This window comes from Botryllus schlosseri, chromosome 2 (genome assembly GCF_051294905.1).
Source record: "Botryllus schlosseri isolate E-star chromosome 2, Bs_hap1, whole genome shotgun sequence".
Taxonomy (NCBI): Eukaryota; Metazoa; Chordata; class Ascidiacea; order Stolidobranchia; family Styelidae; genus Botryllus; species Botryllus schlosseri.
Window position 1 is genome coordinate 17,805,614 of NC_137237.1, and position 25,956 is coordinate 17,831,569.

At 42.0% G+C, this 25,956-nt stretch overlaps 1 protein-coding gene across 1 annotated transcript; it reads right to left on the reverse strand.

Moving 5' to 3' along the window:
• Positions 1 to 10: 10 nt before the first annotated feature.
• On the reverse strand, positions 11 to 25,668 carry LOC145433933 (furin-1-like). The gene is made up of 16 exons (XM_080311188.1): positions 25,220 to 25,668; positions 22,552 to 22,656; positions 15,238 to 15,348; positions 12,485 to 12,613; positions 11,593 to 11,758; positions 10,312 to 10,484; positions 9,128 to 9,340; positions 8,419 to 8,519; positions 8,247 to 8,350; positions 7,558 to 7,721; positions 7,352 to 7,491; positions 5,574 to 5,701; positions 4,901 to 4,983; positions 4,789 to 4,840; positions 4,298 to 4,366; positions 11 to 2,074 (listed from the first exon to the last, which is right to left on the reverse strand). The coding sequence occupies exons 1-16, from the start codon at positions 25,436 to 25,438 to the stop codon at positions 1,533 to 1,535; spliced, it is 2,499 nt and encodes an 832-aa protein (XP_080167314.1). The 5' UTR covers positions 25,439 to 25,668; the 3' UTR covers positions 11 to 1,532.
• Between the last annotated feature and the right edge of the window lie 288 nt (positions 25,669 to 25,956).

Here is a 25,956-nt window from a genome sequence, read left to right on the forward strand (position 1 = left end):
CCAGTAGCAGTCCTTATTCAAGCGGTGTATTACGAAAAGTAAAATAGCATACTGACAAATAACTTCATTTACGCGGTACTGGCAAGTTAGCCAGTAAGGCACGAATAGTATTACAAAGCAATTGCTATCCACATGCAGGAATCTTTACGAACCCTATCATGCACAACGTGATATAATCTTTGTGTATTAAACGATAACGAAACATTTCATCACATAGATTTACTTCTGTTTAAATGGCCATAAAAGATACAAGCTTGTGAAAAATAAACTCTGATCGTTTCATCCTCTGCCACCCTGGATCAGGCTACTGCAATGCAAACGCTCGAAAACAGGGAAAGAATCGCGACGGAAGCAGGAAAAATCGAAGCGTTGGTCGTAGGAAATTTGCAGAGTTAAGTGCAAAAAAATAGGAGCTACATAAATAGGCATGCGTCAGTGTTGGATGGAGATCGTTCACAATAACGTACCGATAAGCGCTGCATTATCTCCAATGGCGTGCCGCGAGACATGCTTCAATGATCACACAGTCAATTTTAGGTGGTAAGTAATGTAAAACTTACTTTCAGTACTCATAGGCTTTGCCCACTAGTACTACTTCTACAGGTGGGAATGTGTTTAGACTACTTCTACTTCAGTTTTTAGACAACATTCTTGTGAGTAAAATTGTCATGACACACGGGAGAAACAGCTCCTGTATCAAGTTAACTGGATAGTGAATGTACCTAATATTGTTACACCTACTCGCACTGCCATTAGCCATTTTGCGTAAGCCTCGAAGCAGCACTCTGTAATATCGTAAGTGGTTACCTGTAATCAACTGCCAGAGGTGGTCAGTAACGAAGTACTTCTACTTTTTGAAGTACTTGAAGTAGATTTTTCCAACTCACAATACTTTTCAAGTAGTTATGATTGTAGACTACTTCTACTCGACAGTTTTCAGTTTTGCAGGCAAAAACAAGCGTAGAATACTTACTTACTTGTGAACCACCAGTCCTACTTCTACTCGAGTAGCGACGGTGACTACTTCTACTTCTACTTGAGTAGCGACGGTGACTACTTTGACCACCTCTGTCAACTGCATATCGTAAGTGGTTGCCTGTGATCAACTGCAAGCGACCCACCGGCCAAATCTAGTTGTAAAACTGACTCGAGTACTTTTCAGATCTTCTTTTCGACCTGAAGTAGATTTTACATCGGTTGGAAACCGCCAATTATGCTAACGAAGCAAAAATTTATGGAATTACTTCACCACCTGTAGCGAATTTACATTCAGAGACACGAGCAGCACGGCTTGTTCCCGGGCTGGTGTCTGTGAATGAAAATTGACAGTGGGACGGATAATAAAGCATACCTCGCATCACGCCCCTGTGTACGCGATCAAAAGCACTAAGCACACACTTGTCCCCGTCACACACCCGACAGCATAAAACAGGAAAAATTAATCCTCGTTCTGAACGCGGGCAGGCACAATGAATGAAATATATTTTGGGTGGATTGCACTGCGGCGTGTAGGCGTCTTAAGAACGCAATTCCTACGACCCCTCGTCTTCGCTGTCCGAGAGTAGCTTCGCCGAGTCAACCGCACCCCATTTGTTGCCATTCGCGAATTTTACGTCGTGTCGCCTGCCGTCACCCAATTCCCCGTCCGTCGAATGGTTCGGCACATAGCTGTACTGCGTAGAGTCTCCGCGTACGCAGCATTTAGCCTCATTCCCGCCGCGGCAGAAATGCAAACAAACAAACAGAATCCCAAACAAAATCACTGACAACACGCAAACGCCAACGGTCAAGGCGTAAGTCACGTTAGTCTGTGAATAGCTGATTTCAGATACACACCTTCCGGCGGCCATCTTAAACCCAGATTCACACGACTTGCAGTTATGTACCTTCGATCCGTTACACGAATCGCAATGCGGCGCGCACAGCCGACAGATCTTAAACCCTGCCGACCTGTCCTGGTCGCTTTCTCTGGGCACTTTTTCCCCAGTCTTTTCGTCAGCGAGATATTGACCTCGTGGACACCGTTGAATGCATCGAGTGCGATCCACGCTCAGGGCGTAGGCGTCTTCGCAAGCTTGGTACCGAAAGTATTCGGTTGAGACAGGGTGAAGTCATCGTAGCGTCGTCAGAGCAGGCCGAGAAGTCGTCGGGGAAGAGATGAAGCAAAAAACAAACAAATTACTACGGGAGAGTGAGATGGAACTGTTAGTGAGCCACCGAGCTCGAATTGTTTCATTTTAAATCTTTTAAACGGAGCTTATCACACTGTAGAACGGAAGGAGAGCTTCATGCAGCGACGTGAAACCATGCACTAACGATGAGAAACAACATTCATGCGTTCGCAGAACCACCTTGTGCGCAATGCCAATGCGTATCGTGCAACATTTTTCTAGTCCTAAACCTGCTACAAACACCACTCCGGATCAAGATATGTACAGAGGCGGTCATGGTTCAAGCTATTAGTTTCGAAATTCAATTTGATGAACGTTTCGCATGCCTTTAGCAGTCTATCGGAAGTAGCTACCTTCAAAATGGCAAGATGTATCTGTATCTGCACAGTCATATCAAAATCAATTTCTAGTTTTCAAAACCCAAATTGTAAGAAGCAGTTTGTCTGTAATAGTTTAGTCTGTTCAAGTGAAAGTGGTCTATAAACATAAACATTTGAGTAAGTGATGCAAATACGCATAACCTACTTTTGACTACTCTGATAAAGTAGCAGTACCTCGGCACCGGACTGGAAAACACAGAAAATGAATGAGACGGTGGAAATTAATTCGTTAATCAAGATCAAACATGTGAGATCAATTACAAAACTCGACACACAGTCATATCAATAATAAATGACTCGAGACCTTTCAGTCGGGATGCTAAGAGAACTTTAACTTCCGCCATTCAAGGCTGCAGCGAAAGCCCAAAAAGTTAATCCACACAAATTGAAAACTAAATGTTAGAGTTAATTTTAAAAAATTCCAGAATCGGAGCATCACCGTCAAACGTGACGGCGATCCATGATGAATATTCATGGCCGTCCGGAGAGTTAAACAAGATTAAACATGCGGGATAGTAAAATAAGTTGGGAAAGAATACAAAGGAGCAGAGTATGAATATGCACGAGTCAAATACCTTATTTCATCAGACAATCGAAATGCATCTCGAAATTGAAAACCTTCCGTTTTCATTAGTAGCTCTGGTGGCAAGCTAACAGTTCGTTTGCTGGCTATCGCTAGATGGCACAGGGTTGCGTTAAAATAAGTGTAAAGCAGTCGGCATATTTTACTCTCACTAGACTAGAAATAAGAAATCAGATATGAACAGGCGTTCTTTGTTAGAAGACACCCCGCAACATATCAAGTCCCAAGTAATTTCACCCCCATGGATTACACCAGCGCTCTGTGCCGTTCACAAGCGCAAGAAGTCAGCATGCCGAATAGGCTTGGCAAATAACATTGCATCATTGCTTGAGCTTTCCATTATGATATACCAACATATAGTCGATCCAGTTTGCTTGCAGCCACATGCCAGAAACGTCAGCGCTTCTTTGGTAATCATCTTTTATCTCACATTATCGGTAAAAAAGCATTGGCATGAAGCTTCAAGCAATGTCATCAAAATTTTTTTAGGTACTTTCATTCCTTCAAGGAATATGAATCCTTTCAATTAAAATTTAAAATTCATTTTGAGTGCCAAACAAAGTCAACCACATTGTTTTAAAATTGAAATTTGCAAAAAATAATGATTAAATCATTACAGATTTCGAGAAACAGTTCCCAGCAACACATTTCAACTCTGCGCCACAAGTTTTGCATATTTTTCAATATTTCGTGCATGTTTATCAATATGTTATCCACTAAAAACAAACTGGAACCAAGCCAATTGATATCGACTGTCCGATAACCTCAAACAGCTCAAACTACCTCCACTTAAGACTACAGTAGCCAGGTAGAAAATATGACATCTCAAGCACCCGTCACATACAACACTGCGTAAGTATAATATCGAGTTTGTCTCACTCAGATATACAAAAAACCCAAGCCATGCAAACCAGCATCGCGTGAACAACATCATCCAAACGAGCGCCAGCAATCTGGCACAACTCTCTCACATACCAGCACACACGATGCAAGCAATGCTGCCTTTCAACCATCGAAGGTTCCAGTGCCGATTACGTGCCGTAGTAGAATGACATAACGATGTTCACCCCACAACCAACACCGAGCACCAAAATTCCCGGTGAGTCAACGACATTCAAACCTCTCCCATATGAGCACAGAAAGCAAGGCAAACGTCAACATACCGAGGCAAATTCGTCCGGCTTCGTCGCGAGCTTTGCAATTGCCAGGGGTGGTCGATTGGTGTTTCCTCACTGCATAAGAAAATGAATTCGTAAAGAAGTCAGCAGTGAGGCTCAAGTAGAAGTAACATGTAAACTTCTAATCAAATACGGTTCATGTAGAAGTACCGATTTCCAAGACATGTCAAATTTAGTCAAAAATCAAAGTAAAAAATTTAAGGTCTTAAGAATATTCAAGTGGTTTCAAAAAGCAGATTTGGTGGAGGGATTACATACTTATAGCAGATCATTGTAGGATGCTACTTTCAAAATTGCAAGATGTTTTTTTCGCGGCAAACGCAAAATGACTAATGACATTAGAAACAGGTAGAATCTTCGAAAGTACGTTAAGCAATCATGATACACGTTGTCCTGACAGCTTGAGTATTATGAAAAAGTAGGAGTGGTTCTTTACAGACCACCTCTGCCGTGCATGCGGGCGTCATGAATCTCACCTGACTTGTCGTCAACCACCTTGGCTGCAACGTCAGTGGTGCTGGCGGCGTCCTACATAATGAAAAAACAACTTGCTTCACAGACACGATAAAAAACAATGGGGCGAGCTACCTTGTCTTCGCCATTGAGGAGACCTGACGGCCAATCTTTGTTCAGCGTTCCAAAGATCACAAGTTCAAAATACTCGACGAAACCTGCGCAGAAATGAAAACGATACCAGCGTTGCATTCAGAGAGCTTCAATATTACTATAGTTTTTCCATAAGGCGTACAACAGGCAAGTAGCTCCAACCATAAAATATTTATAATCAACGATATTGTTGTAGTTGCAGAGATACACAGCTCAATTGGGAAGACAATGATGAAATAGCGAATAATCGTCATTTATTCACAAGCATATCGCCGACCAACGTAATCACCGCGATGTGATCAAGCAGAACAGCTTATTATATCAATAGTTGAGAAATCAATGTGGTTATTGTCTAGCGGCATGTCGAAATATCCATTTTCCAAGCAGTGCTGCAACAAGATAGGAATCGAAGCAACCATTAGGTATCCCACACCTTTATACAATTTGGTCATATAGGCCGTGTTCGGCAGGCCCTTTACAGCACACCAAGTGCAGCAGATATTTTGTGCTATTCTCGAAGCAATCAATAACAACGAGTGGATGACTCATTGTGAAATAGTTACATTCAGGGGTGGGATTCAAATATTTGTCAGTCTGTTCTATCGACCACTGGTTACATCCTTGATCAAACAGTAAAAGAAATTCGCTAACTCACCTTTGGTAGTCCCCCTGTTTCCTTTTGTTTCGATCTCCAAAACCCATTCACCGTCCGGGTCCTCGTCCCAACTGTGCGTGGTCATGAACGGCCACTTGTGGAAATTGCCCGATCTGTCGTCGTAGGCTCTGAGATACAAAAAGAATGTGAAGTTCGCCTCGGAACAAAAATTCCACGAGATTCAGAAGGGGTGAAGAAAACCACGGCCCTACGATCCATTCGTGACGGGCTTGTGAAACTTTCAAGTCACATTGTGACAAGAATTCAAAGCAGCACATTGCCGTACGTAAAACTGCAGAATCGCACTCAAGACACTAAACGAAAATATCATCACAATGCTTCACAAGTCCAAAACTTATGTCCCGATTCAGGACCATAACATGCAGTTATAGACGACTGACATCTCTATGAATTTGACTGACCCTAATCAATTCAATTCGAAACAAAATCAAACTCAACTATCTTACGTAAGTTTGGGTGCTACTTATATTTGAACTCGGGCTCAAGCTGGATTTGATACCTGCTTCCTTGTTATTCGCATTGATGAGTGTCATTTCACTCAAGTGCTGAACTAGAAGATTAACAACCATCAACCAATCACACCGAGGACTCATTATGATATCCCAATAATGAGTAAAGTTTTAAAATGTGGTATTGCAATCAACAGAATTCCAAGTTGATTGCGAGATAAACGGCGAGAATATTTGACTACAAATAACAGCCTGCTAGTTGAAAATAATCGCTGTAGCACGCCGGATCCGTGCGTTACTTGGCATAAAGTACCACATTCTGTAAGACGGGTGCACAAATGCACAAAATTCAAGAAAGTCGTACATCGAAGTCAACAGCTTCATGCACTGTTAAACTGCCTGCCATATGTGTGACACGCTGAGCATCCTGGATTAATGGAGTTTCGATACCAGAGAGCTTAATTATAAGTACATTAAACCACTTTGAACCGAGTAATTCCAACAACTAATCGAGTACCGCATCAAGAGGAGAGACAGAAGTTTCACACTGGACGTCCTTACTGCTGTGACCCTGACCATTTAACTGGGCTCGGCATTGGTTTTGCTTATTGACGGCCGAGTTCTTCACAAGACAGCCAGTAGAAATCAAACCTGGGTATCTCTGGTTTGGTCAAACATTTGAAGCTTGAAAACAAGTGGAAATTCCCTAGCAGACCAAAAACAAATTCAGCCCAAGTGCTATACTTGTCAATTATGCCCATGTACGAACAACTGATACATAAAGCAATATATTTCGGGTTCTAATGGTCGTAGGTCATTATAGTTTGTTTGCATGAATAGATATGGTCAAAAATAATTGGATTATACCAATATATACCATAATAGTCTAATAAATGCTAAATAAACAGTAAACATTGAACATTACTTACATTAGCTCTGGACAAACTAGATTAGAGGAGCAAGTCATGATTTCTTGGAGACATGAGATTGAAGGCTTGACATTTCCAAGAGAAATCTCACAAAGGCTCCACATCAGCAAAAGTAAAAGCACGGTATTCTCTTGAATCAAAAATCGAGAACACATGTAGAACTCCTTTATGATAGCTCAGTAGCGTATGACAGTTGGCGTGGTTGGACAGGGCGCCATGTCAACTTTCCAGCAACTTATAAATTGCCTGCGCATGTGGTGCAGTTCCTGGTGTTTCACAAAACTTTTCATGTCTGCCAGTTGGTTAATAGAGGCTGTCCTCGGGTAGAAACCAAATCGTCCCAAGCCATCCCAACCATAACAACCAAACACAAACTCACCTCGAGTCTAACAAAGTGGATTTCGTACCACTGGGCGACGTCAAATAAATATGCATATCACCACGCCGGTCGCTAGACGCCGAAATCACGGCTTGCACGTGTTCCAGCCTATCCGGCTTGACCCCGCTACAACCCGACACCTGTTTGAAATCGAGAGAGCAGGGTGCGTGCCAGAGCCGCACAAGAAACCTTCATCATCAACCGACCTTAAAGGTCTTCTTGTAAGGGCTGGAGGTGGAGTAGGCAATCCGCGAACCCTCCGGCAGAACTGTGACGCTGCAATTTCTCTGGGCCGGCACCGTCGTCCAGCTTTTGGCCATCGTCGCCATAGCGTGGGCGTCCATCATCCCATACCCGTAGGAGTGACTCACTGAATAGCGGTACAATCGCAACCAACGAACCACGACAATTTCAATCATAAGGGACCCAAACTTAGCCTGAAACAACTTTCTACTTTTCGAAATCCAACAAGAGAATATTGAGAAGCTTTGCCAAGCAAATCTTCAGCTAAAACGAAAGTAGTTTAAAACATAACCCCTTGGTGAATTTTGTACGTCCGTGGACAATTGGACATATTACCATGTGACGCTTGAGCATGTGGATTAAAGTAATAGGTGGTCAAAGTAGTCTTTGTTGTTACTGAAGTTGAAGTACATCAGATTAGCGATTTCCAAGTAAATAAAAAGTATTCTAGGCTTGGTTTTGCTTAAAACACTGAAAATTATTAGGTAGAAGTAAAAGCAGAGTAAAAACATAACCGCTTTAGTAAGTAGTGCAAGTAGGGAAAACCTAGGTGGGTAATCCGTAAAAGTAGAAGTACTTCACAATGACCGCCACTGTCCGTTACTGGGTTGGTCTGCCGATTACTTATAAAGTCCGGCTGTCTCAAGCGTACCTTTTCGGCCCGCGCCATTTACAACCCAATCGTTGGCCTTCAAAAGATCAGGGTTCGCGGTTCTGACGACGATATGCTGCATGTCTCTCCATGTAATATCGCGGCTACCGGGGAAAAACAGCCAATAAGAGCACGGTATCTTAAAATTATCACAGACCAGCAGCAATATTACTTAGCCTCTAATGCAAGGGCGCAGATCCCCGCCGCTAAAGGGGCCGAAGCTGACGTCCCAGTATGGGTCTCCGTACATTTTTTATCCAGGTCTGTCGTAACCTGCGAAGCAGAAAAAACGATGAGTGTGATGCAATAAAAGGATGACTGAGATCTTACACCAGTTGGTAAAGGTAGCTTAGAATGTCGCGAAAAGTTGGAAGAAGGCCTACAGGATGAGCTGTACCCGAATGCAAGTGGATTGAGACATCGCTGTGTAAGAGAAGGCTGTTTTCTTATGTTTGTGTCTATGCTTTAATACAAACATGGAAAAGAGCAACTTGACATCAGGAGAATTTAATCTATCCTGTAGTTCTGATCAACATAGATTTTTCAAAACCTCACTCTCATTCTTCGCACAATCGTCGATCATATCACAAAGACAGGGCTGGCCGCGAACAAAACAGCGAAAATGCCACATTTTTTCCTCAATTTATCCTTAATTTGAGATCACATCATATTTACAGTGCAGTGCCACTTTAATACTCAACTAAGAATCTAATCTGTAAGGTACTCGATTTTGCCCAGCTCTATCCCGACACAATTGACATTGACATATACCTGCTGAGTGCATAAGAAATCATCCGTTCAAAAAGTGGAAATATTGCAATTTACTCCTACTGCGTCTCCACTGCATCAAACTCCCGACACGACGCGCTGGTTTGACTTACAATTTGCTTTTCTGATGAGATCCCGCTGCTGTACGTCGTGGCGAGTGTAGACGAGCAATCTTCCGAATACCAAGGCTTGTTCGTGTTCTGCGTCGTGCTGCTTATCGACAGCGTGTAGATCGAGTTTGTGTAACCGTCGCAATTACAGTTGTCGTGCTTTCGGCCTCCGTTTCCCGAAGCCCACACGAATATCGATCCCTTGCCCCCGCGACCCTTTTGAGATCGTCCAAAATCAATCAATCGGTGTCTCGGGAATTTCGGATTGACAATCCCAATACGGTAATCAATGGTTTTGTATATGAATTTGTGCGAATGTCAAAACATCAGATATATCGATAGCAAATGCGTAACGAGATTGTAACGATCGATTCAGGGAGCGAAGCGCAGGACGTGTAATACTTGTAGCTTGGAAATTCGACAATTCCAGGGCCCAAGGTATACAATTCGGCATAACGTTAGTGTGACAATGTGAGATTGGTCGAGACAGGAGACGGGAGTCGAAGGGCAGCCGTGAAGAATATTATTACGTTCGTTCGCTTCAAGGACTATCTATTGTAATGTAATTACTAGTGATACAACCGTTATTCATGAAAACGCTAGTTATCACAACAATGGATCTTATGTTTAGGAGCAACGAGATATGTACAAGCTATGGTGGTGTCAGTGTCAGAAACAACCACACAATTTACAGCGCGGTCAAAGACATTCGCAAAAATGAAAAGAGCGAAAGTAGGCCAGCATATAAACGTCCAACACATTCCAACATAGGAAACTATTTGGCTGCGTGAGTAATTTTCCACGTGAAAACTATGGACCGATACTTGAAACACGTCAAAAAGATTGGTTCAACATATTGTTACTGCGAGTAAAATGCTTACACAAGAAACAAGTTATAATATTATTAATATGATGTTTTTTGTTAGATACAACCGAAGCAACGTCTTATAAGAGCCTAGAAGTGGGCCATTCTACAAGAAAATTGGCCAGGTGTAAATGACCATAGTAGCCACTACAAACAATATGAGTAGGCTACCACAAACAAACAAGCATAGAACTGAAATATCATTCCACTTAGCGTGCAACGATAAGACACTATTTTTTTGTCAGCGTTCCCCGTAATAATGATTATTACAAAATAAAAGCACCGCATTCGACGAGATCCTGCGTGTGTGCAGCAAACCCACCTGGGTGATACCCTTTTTAAAGGCTGCCTTCGCTTGTTTTGCCGGGCCATCGACCGTGCGGCCATCGTCATCGGGACCCCAGGAAGCGCTATAGATATCAATGTGCCCCGGATTTAATCCGATGGAGAGGGCTTCTACTGCATCGGTGACCGCACCATCTAGCATACGGACTCCTAAACAAACGAAACAAGACCTCTGTGGCATCACACAAAAGCATGCTGACAATGCATTACAGTATATACTGCTATTAAAAAGAAAGCCCGATCGAAATGTCTCCGTAAGAATCAGCCAACTGTCGCTGATATGTGCCGGTGCCGGCCGGTACAATGACATCGGCACTTCATCTATCGAGGCAGTCTTGCTTTCGTGTGCGCCGCACTTTGTTGAAAATAGTAATGGGATTTAGGGATCAAATTGGAAATCCCCAAATCGGGTTTTTAGCTCCGTAATCCAGGAAAATTTCTGCATTAGCAAAAGTAGATAAATATGCATGCAAGCTACACAAACCACGTTTATTGTAATGGTACTGCAAAAACACAAGAGCATGGAGAATATCATCCAACCATTTCTGATTTGACTGGCAAAATATTCAAGAGCTGAAAATGCACGTTCAGCCAAAACTTCAACTTTTCTATCCCGCATAAGGTTTTCTGCCCTTCTTTGCATGTTCATACAGCCGCATTTCTTCAAAATCAGCAAATCTGAGCTAAATTCCACCTGGGGCAAAATTAGCAGAATCCTGGTGGGCAGCCCAGTATGTTTTGAAAAAATTGCATGCGCCATCTTGTGGATTTTGTAAAATCCCTGTGGCAACTCGCCAGCAAGCCAACGAGAGATTTAGGTCATGATTTGCCTCCAATCCACTTAGATTTGAATAATTGGACATTTGTTTGTCCCATGGGAATTTTGAGAAGTGATGACATCTCTCTCAGTGCCATTTATGAATAAGTCTTAGATATAAATGAATGAGTCACAGCAAGTTGCTGGCTATAACAGATATATGTGTCAGTGCTATCACTGCTATGACTGGGTAGTTCATTGTTATCCTGTAGTTGGTTTGGTAGTATTATCACACTAATGTGAAATGTTCAAGACAATCAGCCCATATTGTAACTCTGCTTTAAAACCAATATAAGAGTTATGGATCTACAACGGTTTTGCAGATGCTCTTTCTAAAAGGTTAACAGTGAATTCGGCACTTGACGGCTCATAATCCTAATCGACTTCTACCGTAGTCCTACCCGACCCTAGTTCAAAACGACAAAAGAAGAAAGCGGATACCTCCAATTTTAGCATCGTAGGCGATCCCGACGGAACACCATTCATTGTTGGCCACCGCGGCCACTTCCCCAGCACATCTTGTCCCGTGTCTGTTCTCGTTATTGTACGTCGGTCTCGGCATTGGATCGTCATCGTGATTGTTGATATCTTTCGAAGCTTTCGGGTCCTAAAACGGACCACAAACACAAGATGACCGAGACAGTCGTACGTGCAAAAACAAAGGATGTAACCACATCCACGTGACTAATACACGCCCAGAGGTGGACAAAGTAGTGGTGCTAGAGTTGAAGTAGAAGTAACACCGTAAATTTCTACTCAATTGCTACAAACAGGATAATCTTTTGCTCAAGTTGGCATACAGGAGTTTTCCTCTATAGTCCAGGCTTTTCAAACTGGGCATCAAGTCTTGTGCGATAATAACAACAGCACTTGTTAGCAGAGGCGTTCAAAGTCGTCAGCGTTGGAACTCGAGAAAAAGTAGAATTTTTAATCAATTACAAGCAGAATTAGCGATTTCAAAGACATGTCAAAACATCTTGAGCGGAAGCAGAATACGAAACTCTGAAAAGTACTTTGAAAGAAAGAAGTTTCAAACGGAAGATTTGGTCAAGGGGTTGCACATACTTACGACAGTTAAAGCAGAGATGAAGACTACTGTCAAAGTTGCAAGTTTGTGACTGACGCGTAACGACTAATGAGACCACAAATAGGTGAAATTTTGTAAATGCATCTAGTTACTGTGGCGAAGGGGATATTCTACCCAAAAATGTGCTGTGAAGCGAGTAACTATAATTCGACCAAGCAGCTGAGTATTGTTTTCTTCGAGGCCAGATTGCAAGCAAACGGAGGTCGCCGACCTCGACATACGTGAAGTGAAAGGATTTATACTTACATAGTTTTCTGCTAAATCCGGATGTGTATATTCGATACCATCGTCCAATATCGTGACTACGACATCTTTACCAGTGTAGCCGGCTTTCCATGCTTCCACAACTTTCATGTTGGGTTCCACATTGGTATGCTGCAATTAAAAAGCAGTGGATAAAACTGATCTGCATTTTCGTTACTACACAATCCCCAATTCCCTAAAAGCATTTATATTCCATATAAATCACGTTACATATTGCATTTGTGCCAGCGACTGCAAAATGCGCAGTTGTGTCCCAACCAGCTACCAACCCATCTAGCAGTCTTGTACAACAGCCTTATATCGCACTACGGCACCAGGGTCATGGCTTGATGCTGATTCTGCTGTAAGCATCTCTCAAAATGTGCAACTTGTCAGACAAATGGTGACAGATTGCGGCAGGACTGGACGTACTTGTATCAGCAATATTCCTCATTGGCATGTAACTGTCTATTACAATGAAAGGTATAGAAAGTTACATGTTGTGTATGTGGAACTCAAATTATAGTCAATCTTGCAGCGCCATAACGAAAGGACATCATTAAATGGAAATTACAATCGACCAATAACACTGGTCAACACATATTTTTAGGCAGACAAAGTAAGAGTGGTTTTGGGGGTTCTGAAGGGCACTGATTCCGAATATGACCTTAGTTTTTTTTCAAATTGGCTCTTGTTTTGTAAATAACCCATGGTGATATTTTGTCTAAAATCTCCCGGTTTCGCTGTAATGACTAGATGGAAAATCGGCTCAGTCGCACTATAAAGTTTAGTAATTCAATCTACTTGATATTTTTACACACAAAGGACTCTTTTGAATCAAAATACAGCAACAGCACTGTATTTAGGGGTCTTAGATTTATCATAGTAATACACATTCACGGATATCATATACGTAAATATACTCCAATCATGTATATAAGTATTTACATAGATACTCAAATAACGTGGCATTAATTCAATCAGTTTTACGTCAACCACGTATTGTAAATTTGAAATAATCAGCTGGAATATAGTATTATTCATTTATTATAAGGCACAATTGTTTTTTGTACGATTTTCGCCTGTAAGCAATTTAGTGCAGTTTCTCGAAAGGTTCCAGCAATGATCTGCCATAATATGTTCATCTCATCTGCCCTAATATCTTTCTGTTGTTGTTTTGATGTCTTGGTGGAACCCCTCCACTTGCTAATCAACAAGATCATGAGGAAATATATCAAGATGGCTGTACAGGAAGTGAACTTTTATGCTCGTTCCAAGTTTTCCATATGCAGATACGAATATTCGGACCAACTGTTTGTAGTTGGGTGCTTTGTGATCAGTGATCCTCTAAAAAGTTTCATTTACGACATCTTAGGATAAATGCCATGCAGTGAACTCCTTCCTAATATGAAATTGGAATCTTTCATCCGTATTCGAATCGGAAATCTATCAAAGATACCAGACTTGAGCTTCTCGTTTGATAGGGATACTATAGGTATAGGCCTACCCACTTTATTGATTCAGCAGAAAATTAGCCATTTACAAGTCAAAAGAAATGAGACTGATATCAGTCTTGTAGGCTATTCAAGGACAAATTTTATAGCTTTATACTCCTCTTTAATCTTGGTAAAATGACCAATTGATACAGGAAAATATGTATTTCCGTTGTGCAAAAGTACAATTTTTAGGCTTGACAAACTGCTTTTTTGACAAAACAAATATTTCGCACCAGGTCATGTTCATATCGATAGAATGACTGAAAACGACATGAGGGTTCTTTATAGTCAATTATCTATTTATGCGCAGCATAAAATTAGAAAAAACTACGATTTTCTCTCTATCAAGTGAAATATTCAAGGGTAAATACAGTAATTTTGGGCTTTTTTAGGGGTATAAATATCTCCCGAACATGAGCCAATCTGAAAAAACTAATGTGATATAAGTATTCAAAAACCTCAGAAACCCCAGAAACGGCTCTCAGATGTTCTGCCAAAAAAAAATTATTTTCATTTTGTTGACCAGTGTAATCAGCGCAATTTCTTTATCAAATCTGGCCTAGATTGCGTATCTATCAATCTATTGATAGAGATTTTTATCATTCGTCTCATAGTACTTAAGCTTTAGGAACAAACCTACAATTTCTTAATTCTAAACTGCCCCTGAGGGCACAAGCCAGTCAAGAGAAGAAACAGTCACGGAGTATGCATAAAACTTCAAAATGTCAGATTTCAGTTGTACTAAGGCTGATTCACATTACTCCCACAACACATTATGCCCAGTAGGATGTCGTGCGATAAGTTGAATGAGTATATTTGAGTTTTGATTCTTTGTATATGTGTTTATGTGTAAAGGGAGTGGACTTAATGGCATACTGCATAACATTGTCATAATATATCAAAATTTGCAGGGATATCAATATTTGATATACAGATGAAACTCAACCCATATCACACACCAAACAAAGCTATGAAACACGTGTTCTTGAGTGAACCGCACAGACAATGAAGTTCAGATTACTGGAACATAGTAAGTTTATTTTTGTTACTTCATAATAATTAACAACTGCAACTCCAGGCTGCAGGTAGTAGGCTATACTAATTGATGTGGACTGTGGAGGCAGTAAAATATGGAAGAGCAGGACAAGCTTGCCAAAATGTTATGAAAATACTCAGAAAAGGGAAGGCATTTTTGGCATGTTTGTACCACCACCCTTTAAAATAAAGAAACTAGTGTGATAATGTGGCCTAAATTCTTACCAGATACCAGGTGTGTGCCCACAGTGGATCTGCTGGTGGTGTTTCAGGATCATAAGATGACACATCCCTCTTTACCCTTTTCTTGATAACTTGCTGCTCCACTGAGCGCACCTGAAGTAGAGCACATCTGCCTGAGTGGTTATTAAGGACAGGTCAATCAATGTGCAGCTATGTACTAAATTTGTGGTGATTCATAGAAAGTGCGTGCCTTTGAAACCAGTACACTTGTACATGAGTAACATCAATTTGCCTACAGCTTTATTAGCTCAAGCAGAACCGTGCAGTAGCTCATACATGGTCGGATCATAATTAATAATAATCCATGTCTTCGCAACATTCCCATGTCCCTTCTTGCTTTCTATTGGCATTTCAATGACAGCATATCTACGTACTCGAATAGTATAATATTCATAATGTGCATGGTGAGACATTGAACGACGATATTGCGATAGGAAGTGCAATCACTTGTTACTGCACATTATTTGCCTTATGATATGGTGAAACCATGTCGGCCTGTGGCGCACCATTATCTGTGACATCTGTGAAACAGGAGAAACCGTTGGAAGGATGCATGTTTCAATAAACCTTCAAAGAGCTCAACTCAAATGTGAGCCAACGTGGGGATTCAGGAGTATGTGCCTTCACAGTTGAGGTATATTTGAATGGAAATTGGAAAGTACAGAGCTGTTAACGCCTGGTATCACTTTCAAGTGCTGTTCTGTAAACCTATTCGTTATTGACGACAGAAGCAATAATAATCTGCGACCAATAAGCACTAGGCCTACTACAAAATTCGGTTCAACATCTTATGAAGTTTACCATACCAGATAAACGAAACCACAAGCCGATCAAGATGCAATGATAAAAGATAGGCAACATTAATTTACAATAAATTGGTTGATAATGACAACTACCAAAATAAATGCTTAACACCGCATCTACAAATATTTGAGATGGCAAGATTTTATTCCTCGAAATCTCTAAGTTAATGAACCAGTTCGTGACAAGGGCAGTCAGGCTTCGACTTAGTAACGAGTTGCGGAATGGCACCGCTCATGAGCGTGTGTAATGACTAATGGTATGATTCGGAAAAAAGTTTGCTCGAGCACAAATTTTTCGGAAAGAAAATGTCACTGTATTATCAGTGACATCATAAACACGAAGCCATCGGACTATTCAAAATAAATAGTCTGATTGGGGCCTATGATAATTTGTAAACGATATAACTTATCGTAGGCCTCGGTCTGATGAGGAGAGACTGACCTGACGCCGCGCCCATTGAACGGTAACGGTAACGGTAACCGTCTTAAAATGAGATCAAAATCAACTTAATGAAAAGTCGCTATATAAAGATTTAATTGTGTCAAGCTGATTTGGATTAAGATTAGTAATTAATTGTGATTGCATTTGTTTTTATTTTTTGGTCTTGTAATTGTAATAGCCGGATAGTCCTGAGGGAAAAAATTCAAACGTAATTGTAATCGTAATGAAATAATTTGTGGAATCTATGGTCTCGCCAAATAGGAGGCCGATCTGTAAGCCAGCCACCCACCGACACTTCTTGTCTCAGCAATCAAGCGTCTGTTCTAGTATTGCATCGCACGCGTTTAAACCGCTTACACAGACATTATCCCGAAATGCCAGCCAGGAGTTTAATGCCGCTTCTGCTTTCACATACTCCAAATCTGCAAGCAATCCGAATCGACCGAAACGTAATCAATCATAAGCGATTCGTAGCACTTCACCAACTTAGCCCAACGGGACGGGTAAACGAAAGATCAGCTTTCTGATTACAAGCAAATTTCGGTAACAAATCGCGTTTTCACGCATTCGCGATTGACCTGTAAGTCGCGCAACACGGTACGCGATTCGGCGAACACATGTTGAGAAGTGCAGAGAAAATCAACAAGGGAGCCCGGCTATGAACTGAGAAGTACCTATGACGAGAGCCAAGCAAGACACTGGCAACCAGGAAAATGCGCAAAACCATACCGTACCCATTATTATTGGTCAGACAATCAAGCGAAATCGTTTGATACGACAAACGCGACTACCGGTGGGACGCTTTTCGTGACGTTAGCGCTCGCTACGGATATTTCAACGTTGGTCAATGACCGCGACCATTTACCACAATTCCGTGTAACATGGACCATGTTCATAGGCAAATAAAAGTTCCAGGGAACGTAAACATGGCTAGATGTCCAAAAAATCGCGACTCTCCGCCCTGCCGTAGACAGAGGCTTGCTACGCGAGTAGCGCCTAATTTCAGCTCCACTCAATGCGTGGCATATGCGCGATATCGCAGACATACAAACACCGACAAGTACTATTCAATCGGAGATCGTCGTCTTTTGGTGTATATGACACGCAGATAAATTTACTTTCACGTACACCACTCATAACAGCATCCGTTTACCAGTTGTGACGAAACGCGTCTAAGTAGGTACCAATAAAATTCCATTCCGAAAAAGTACAATCGTGTCAAGTCCATCGCATGATTCGATATCAAGTTGGCGCTACATTTCACTGCCTGGGTTATTTATAGTTTGCTTTCATCGGCCAGAATTACCTTTTCATTTCATGCAGCGTAAAGGCCGTATTGCTGACCAATAGTCAGATACGACATCGAAAGCTCACACGTTTCGCGGAGGTGTCAACGGAAACATATTCGTGTTTGGCCTCCTAACACAGACCGCATAATTCAATATGTGGGCAATGTACAATTTAAACGAGGACACAATTTCAACGAGAGCAAACGACCTGATACCCAATGCAGTTGAAAGAGAAAAATATATTCATAATATGTATTGTCCGATGCTAGCCGAGTTGATACTCATCAGTCATAAGGGGTACCGCCAGCTATAATACGAGTATTCAAAAACTATGCATTGGCTTAGTCGCGAAGATTTCCGGGTTAAAATGTGTTATTATTTAGAAATGTCATGACTTTTCCTATATAGGTTCCCAAATAATTTTCGGCGTGCAACGATCTGCCGATCGCGCTCGACTCGGTTGTGCAAAATCTCTCAAAATCATGGCTAGGTTAGGCTAAAATCGGCGAATTGGACCCGTTTTACCAACGCTACAGGACTTGACGGTACTTGAATGGATCAGTTGGGTTGTGGATGGCAGATGGGTAATGGAAGGCAGATGGGTAATTACTGATTAGACTAATTATAACGAGTGAGATATTCAAACATCGCACGTATACAGTACCGGTATGCGAGTCACATCAATATCTACGACGAAAACTAGCAGGCCCAATAGCAGTGTATAACTCCAGCCTTTTTACCGCCACGCGGCCATGCCCCATTTACAAAAATTTACTTCGTCGGGACCCCCACAAGAACATCATAATTCACTGAAAAACGAGCGCATCGCCACTTTTTTCAGACAAAAAGTGCATGCCGAAGTTGCGAAATTCACGATTGCTCACAATGCGAACTGCTCGGGCTGTAAAAAAAGTCCCGCGGTTTCCGATTCCTCGTAATTGGGTTGTGATTATCTATAGCAGCGCAGCATTTCGCGAGTGCGAGAGTTGAAGTATTCCTATAGGTATGAGTAGTAAGAAAATCGTATTTAATTTGCGAGATACAACTGTTTCATGTAGACAACGTTGTCTATGCGGGGTAGAACTATATTCAATATTCATAGCACATCGGAGAATATGTCCATTGTCCAGGCTCAATTGGACGATATCGGCCACTTAATGGCGACGTAAAATGGCCGAAAGCCCTTCCTCGCACGGCAAGGACCGATTCTTCTTTTCTGCATGTTTTGAATCAAGATTCCGTTTTAACAGGCTGGGCTTCGTGGTCGCGCTAAAAAACGATTTTCATACAGGCCACGAAGAGTAGCAAACATAGCGATGAATCCATACTTCATGTATCCTGGATTATACTATCGTTTCGGCATGGCTAAAATTTATCGCACTTGCTGCACAGATGCATCAGTATGTTAGCCCAAGTAGCCTAGCTAGCTGATATCGTCGGATGCATGGCTCTCTTTCATGTGGATCCGGTGTGGCTCAATGATATCATCGTGAAATTACTGCACAACTGTAGCAATCGTGCATCGTGTGCATTTTTAGTTGTATATTGCAAAGGACAGCAAATTCCAGACTGAATACAATTAAATATCACCTGACAAGGTCTCGAGTGCCACAGGCTGAGAACGACTGTAGCGGTGTGATAAAATACAACGTGGTAACTTTTAATGAAGTAGTAAGAGCTTTATAAATTTAGATAATGCTATATACCACTTGATAGTGTTTAAATATGGGTTCATTCGATTAGACGATAGCAACGAATGTGATTCACGATTCTGCATATGCAGTTGTGCACTGTGCAGATTTCTACAATCTCAGTAAACTCTAAAAAAATGCGAACATGAATCATCAACGGTTTTCTTCGCGGCAAATCATCAATGATTTCAGAGGATTGGCGAGAGCCGCAAGGTCAGCGGAGGGCTTGATGTTGAAGGGGTACACTTTTTACAACTTTATTTCCCGCAGAATCCAGCTATTCTATAACTGTGGTTCTTCACCTTTACTTGCCAATCTGCGAGCTCTTCGGGGACCCCAAACTTACACATCGAATGCACATCCAACAGATTATTATAGATTTCCGGTGCACAAAATGAACTGTGCATCAGCAGAGTGGTAAAAGAAGAAAACATTATAATGATCACTTGATCAGTGTTCCCAGCTTCTGATGTTCCCTTTCAGATACCAGTTCAGAAAATCGACGTTTCTTCAACTTGGAAAGCGTCATCGAAACGTAACAGCGTGACACCAACTGCTTAATTGCAAACGAGCTTAAAGTATTGGAGATTGAATTTGAATTTCAGAAGGTTGTGCTCTTGATTTGCAACCCCACCACACCCCGCGCGCGCCACTGCATCACGTCGTAGGTCGTACGATCGGTCACCACTCCACTGCTGACCGCGCCTAATTGCCTGCAACCAACGACGGCCATTGGCCAAGACGGACGTGCCACCACAAATCAGGAGTTGAGTGTGTGTCTTGCTCGTGACCCCCCCCCCGAGGCTGGCTAAGGGAACCCCCGGGTTCCCGGGAACACCGGCTGAAAACCATTGTTCTATAATATCGTCTCGAAGTCGAAATAATATCGGCGCCAATAGAAAAGTCAAACCGATCAACGATTGATGATTGCGCGCGCTGGAAAAAATGTCATACTGCACTACATAATACATGACTGCAAAGGTACACTCAATTTCCGATGGAGTTCAATTAGATGGATATCAACAGCAAACTTCATCAAGCGCTGGTCATCCATAATTCAAACGGAACTCCCCTTTCGGCAGATTAAACAGCGATTGCATTACCGTCGGGGCAGTTGATCGCCTTTATTCACATTTCCTCGCTTGGAACAGGTTCTTGGAGTTACAGAACTTAAATATACAATTGAATAGTATATACAAGGTATATTATACATATTGAAATGAACCCGAATATTTTCGAGTTAGTAGAGAAATGGAAAGAACATTGTATATCCTCGCTTGTCAATGCATTATCGAAAATGTGGCGCACAGAGCAATCCATCGGTCAAAGCTCGCGCAGTGATGTCGATTCTTCTCGGATCACAGATCAGTGATCAATGATCATACCATATAAATGATGATTAATCCGTGACGCTGGTCGTTGATTGGGTGGGATAATCACCGTGACATGGGTCTTGGGTCGACGAAATATACTCCCTTGAGGTCCGGCTAGTGACAACAATACATCCCATTCGGATTTTTTCTCACGAATGGTCAGGTAACTCAGGTTCCATAAACTCGAATGAGTTATGGGATGCGAAAAGTCCCAGATCATCGAATTGAATTGCTTTCGAGTGTCGCCGGGCGTTGCATATGTAGCGGGCAACGCGCAATTGAAAACAAGTTTCGGACGTTTCTGGGCTTCCGTATCGGAAAACCAAAATAATGGAAAAGCACCTAGAAGGCCAGAACTACCCAGTCACGGATCGCGGTCGCGCAATATCTGACAACATCATGGAAGCACAGAATCACACAAATTAGCCACAAGGCAAATTACGATAACGTTAGGATGTTAACATTGAGAGCGGCAAAACATAGGCCTGCTCACATCAGATATAACATGCAGAGATCTAATAAGGCTTTTGAGAGGGATTGGATCATGGATATCTAGATATCATGGAACGGATGTACCGAGGCGACAAAAGGAATAGAGAAGCATAAATTCAAAAATTTATCATTGCCACCGAAAAACTACCGAATCTGATTTTTTCGTTGCAACTTACGCTCTATCCAACGCTACTACCGATGCTACACATCCGCAGAGGCGGTATGTTCCATCTCACTCTGTCAAAATGGTTTTATACGCATTACGTTGGGATTGGGAGCGTTACCATCAATTAAAGACCAGCAGCATATATAGCTCAGAAACAACGCATCGCTACCTCTGTAACAGAAAAAGCGCCCGAAAGATCGCTAGAATTAGTGAAGTTCACATTTGCATGCAACAAGATCCAATCGGATAACAACGCCGCGACAGATTGCAAGTTGCCGCTTTTCCAAATGAACAAAGTCCGCCTCGTATCGGGAACAGAGCGCAAAGAAAATGATAAACTGAAGTTGAGCGGTGCGAACTTGACGAACAAGAATCAAAGGAGCCAGATACTCACAACTTCGCCGTCTGACATTAATCGAACACAACGCAAAAAAGGCAATTGCACGCAGGTCTGTTCAACAAGATACCCACTATTGCTGCACGTATACGTAACAATGGTTATGGCGCGACATGATTGTTTAGTGGTCGATCTCCACGACGCTACCTAATTAAGCTGACGAGGAAATCGAGATTAGATACTTCGACGGCGACCCCGACTCTGACACATCAACATCGACCCCTTTCAATATATTATTGTATTACTTCTTACAATATATATGGACAATATGGTATTAGTATTAGACGCCAGAACGGGCGCCAACGACGAAAACGCGAAACGGCCGATACGTGGTACTACCGTACAAGGACACTGTACGAGTGTACGTGGTACTATCGAAATAAGGCATAAGAATCGCAGAAGGACAATCTTAATAAGCGAATAAACTAATCTACAGCACCATCCAATACATTCGCATTTCCCAAGCGTTTCCCAATAGCAATCGCATCGTATGCTCCGTGATACTTAATCATAGACATGACTCGCGATTCCTTACGTTGGGAATTTACAATCGACCAAACAGGGGGAAACAAAACGCTAAGTCACTGTTGTAATGTAACCAGGACATAATCCAAGCCACATGTGGGACTTTTCAATTACTTACCAATCTGTGAGACGTTAAACTCGCGTGATGCTCGTCGCTGTGCCGCAACGATCTCTTGAGAACTCTCGGGTGCGAGAACAAGTAAATATTTTCATCCTCGAAAACCTGTACAGGGAGAATGTTCAAGATCTACACCGCGCAAGGAAAACATCGCCAGTACTCGCTACATAATAGGGCGAAGAGAATTTTTGAAATATTTGTGTAATATATTCTTATTGAAATATACTCGAATGTCTTCGGACGATTCACGTCAGGGGCAGTCATCAGCGACGAGAGTCAGCCGAAAATAGTCGAGTATAAGGAATAAATTATTCGATTGTAGAGTAGAGCGAAAGCGCACCAAATCGTACGGTAATCGCCGAAGAATAGCCTGGATGCCGGATGTGACATAAGCACGGCGCTCGGCGTCTTTTGAAATAAATAGGTGACGAGATGATGCAGGTCTTCAAAACGGACCCGCGCTTGTAAACCGCAGTGGGGAGAATCGACAACATGCAATTGATGACGATTTTATATAATGTCCAGGACACGCGGTACAGTACACGTTTCCCTGCTCGTTTCCGAACTCAGGTGTAGAGAAGCGCTTGGTCGTTTGTGTCGCATAGCAAGCTCATACGCGGGCGAAGATGTGGTGAAACCCGAACCAGTCATAGTTTCGTTAAGCGGGTTCTTGGCGAAACGGAAGACTTTCAGAGCCAAATTTGGACGTAAAATACAAACAACAGGGGTCGAACTTTGGCCGCGGAGTCGCATGCACACTAGGGCTCTTCAAAAATGACTTATTTTCTCAAATCGTACTGGCTACTTGATAAAATTGTTAGGTTACTCAATTTAAGCCTACACACAAAATTTGGTTTAATTCGAGCCAGCAACCGCTTTGCTACAGGAGAAGAAAGTTTCTATTTATTATATAAAAATAAATCATAAAAAATTTGAAAATTTTCTGTTCACCCCATGAAAGTGTTTGGCTGTCTATAGAAACGATGCTCACCAAATTTGGTTCAATTCCAACCAATGGAAGCGGAGTTATTACCGTCGAAAAATTTGGATTTGAATAAAATAGTATTTACGGTGAGCACAACTACAATACATAAACAAAGAATCGGTCACCGTAAATACTATTTTATTCAAATCCAAATTTCGACACGAGTTTTGCACTGTTCAGAGGTGTCGCGAGAAAATTAGTTAACAAGGTTGCCGTCTATGTATAACAAAATTCTGAGTAGCACTTGACAAGTTGATGGTTAGATAAGGTCATCACCGTGACCGTGATATTAATGCTTGACCGAGAATGATGATCTTCCTTTGTAGTCAACACCGCCAGAACGTAGGCCTGAGCCCTGAACAGTGACATGGTGGCATATTAGTCATCAGGTTCTAAAATTTTGCGCTCATGATATACTTGATATTCTATCGTTCATGGTGCCGAAAACTATATTTCGATTTCCGTGGGTGCCGCGAGGTCAAAATGGTTGAAAACCAATGAATCAATCCATCAATCAATTAATTTCACGGGGATGCGATTGGTGAGGAAAGAACTTCTATAGGTTGGGGAATAATTTGGCGGCGTCAATTCCTCCCTGTTTGGTTTAGAATTGTCAGCTTTTCTATATTCAACTCCATGATTCCGTTGGACACTACTTGCTTTTGCGACGCGTCGCCTTAGGCTCTTGTTACCATAAATGATGATATTGAATAGTATATTCATATTGAAACTCACCCAAATATTTTCGGCTGACACTTGTCAGGGGTAATCGTCAGCAACTAATAGAGAAATGGAAAGAACATTCTACATCCTCGCTTGTCAATGCATTATCGAAAATGTGTCGCACAAAGCAATCCATCGCTCAAAGCTCACGCAGTGATGTCGATCCTTCTAGGATCACAGATCAGTGATCGTACAATATAAATGATGATTAATCCGTGACGCTGGTCGTTTATTGGGTGGGCGTGGGATGATCACCGTGACATGGGTCTTGGGTCGACGAAATATACTCCCTTGAGGTACGGCTGGCGACAACAATACTTCCATTCGGATTTTGTTCTTACCAAGGAATAGTCAGGTACCATGAGCCCGAATGAGTTATGGGATGCGAAAAGTCCCAGATCATCGAATTGAATTGCTTTCGAGTGAAACACAATTTCGATAATGCATTGACAAGCGAGGATATGCGATGTTCTTTCTTTCCAATTCTCTACTAGTGGCTGACGATTACCCCTGACGAGTGTCAGCCGAAAATGTTCGGGTTCATTTCAATATGAATATACTATTTAATTGTATATTGAAGTTCTGTACCCCCAAGAAGCTCTTTAAATAATGATATGCGCGTAGCTTTATATCAGTATTATTTCTAAAAAAGCGCACTGGCGTTCGCGTGAACGTTCCTTCGCTGACGGTTTTTAAATGGAACATTCTCGCTTCTAACAATTCTTTTACATAATCGGACAGCAGCATGTGTTCATTATGTTTGCTAGCGTTTGTGAATGCAAGGGTGGCCATAGTGCAAGGAAAACTGTGGTTAGGATCAATCAAAAAGGGGTCCGCGACAGTAAGGTTGGGAAACAATGTTCAAGAATGAGTTACAAAGCATGTGAAATTTGCATACTCCTACATACAGAGAAAATACGCCAACAAAACCACGACTAACATTATAAATCAGGCCCATACCTTTCCGTGATTCCAAAATCCGTTCGCGCTAGCGATGTTGTCGGCATCTTCTTCATTACCGTCAATCTCCACCGTCCATTGATTTGCATACTCAACCGACGCCGTACCATAAACCTTTACAACCGCAAGCCACAGGGCCAACATTGTCATTGTCCTTTTCCAAGGAGATACCCGCCAATACCGAACGGGAGAATTATCTTCCGCTCCATTTGGAAACATGTTTATTCCCCGGGCTGTCTTCCGGCTGTCTCCGTATCGAAAAGGCCGGGCCTCGGTAACAAATTACTTTCAGACCACGTCAAGTCCCAAAAGGGACCGCGCTAATGAAGCGTTAGCGACTAATAAAGTGCCAAGTCGATAGCGCCAATATCCTGAAATTAGGAACAATAATAATCGCAGCACCGATTATGCAACATCCTCAAATTAGGAACAATCGCAGCATCGGTTGCATGTGTACACTGTACGGTCTTGTACTCAGTCAGTCAGTCAGTCAGTCAGTCAGTCAGTCAGTATGCTTTATTCATCTCACCAACAAACACATGTAAATTGGTATACTACTTGATTTTTAAAACTGGAGCAAGAACTCATCAAAATTCGCAACAAGAATTAAAACTAGTAAAAAAATCGGTAGTTAGTTGACCATCAACCAACTAGATGGGTAGTTTGTACTAATGTACAAGTCTGGCTCTAAACGCAGCAGCCGCGCGTTTGCGCAAGCAAGAACTCTAACGGGAATC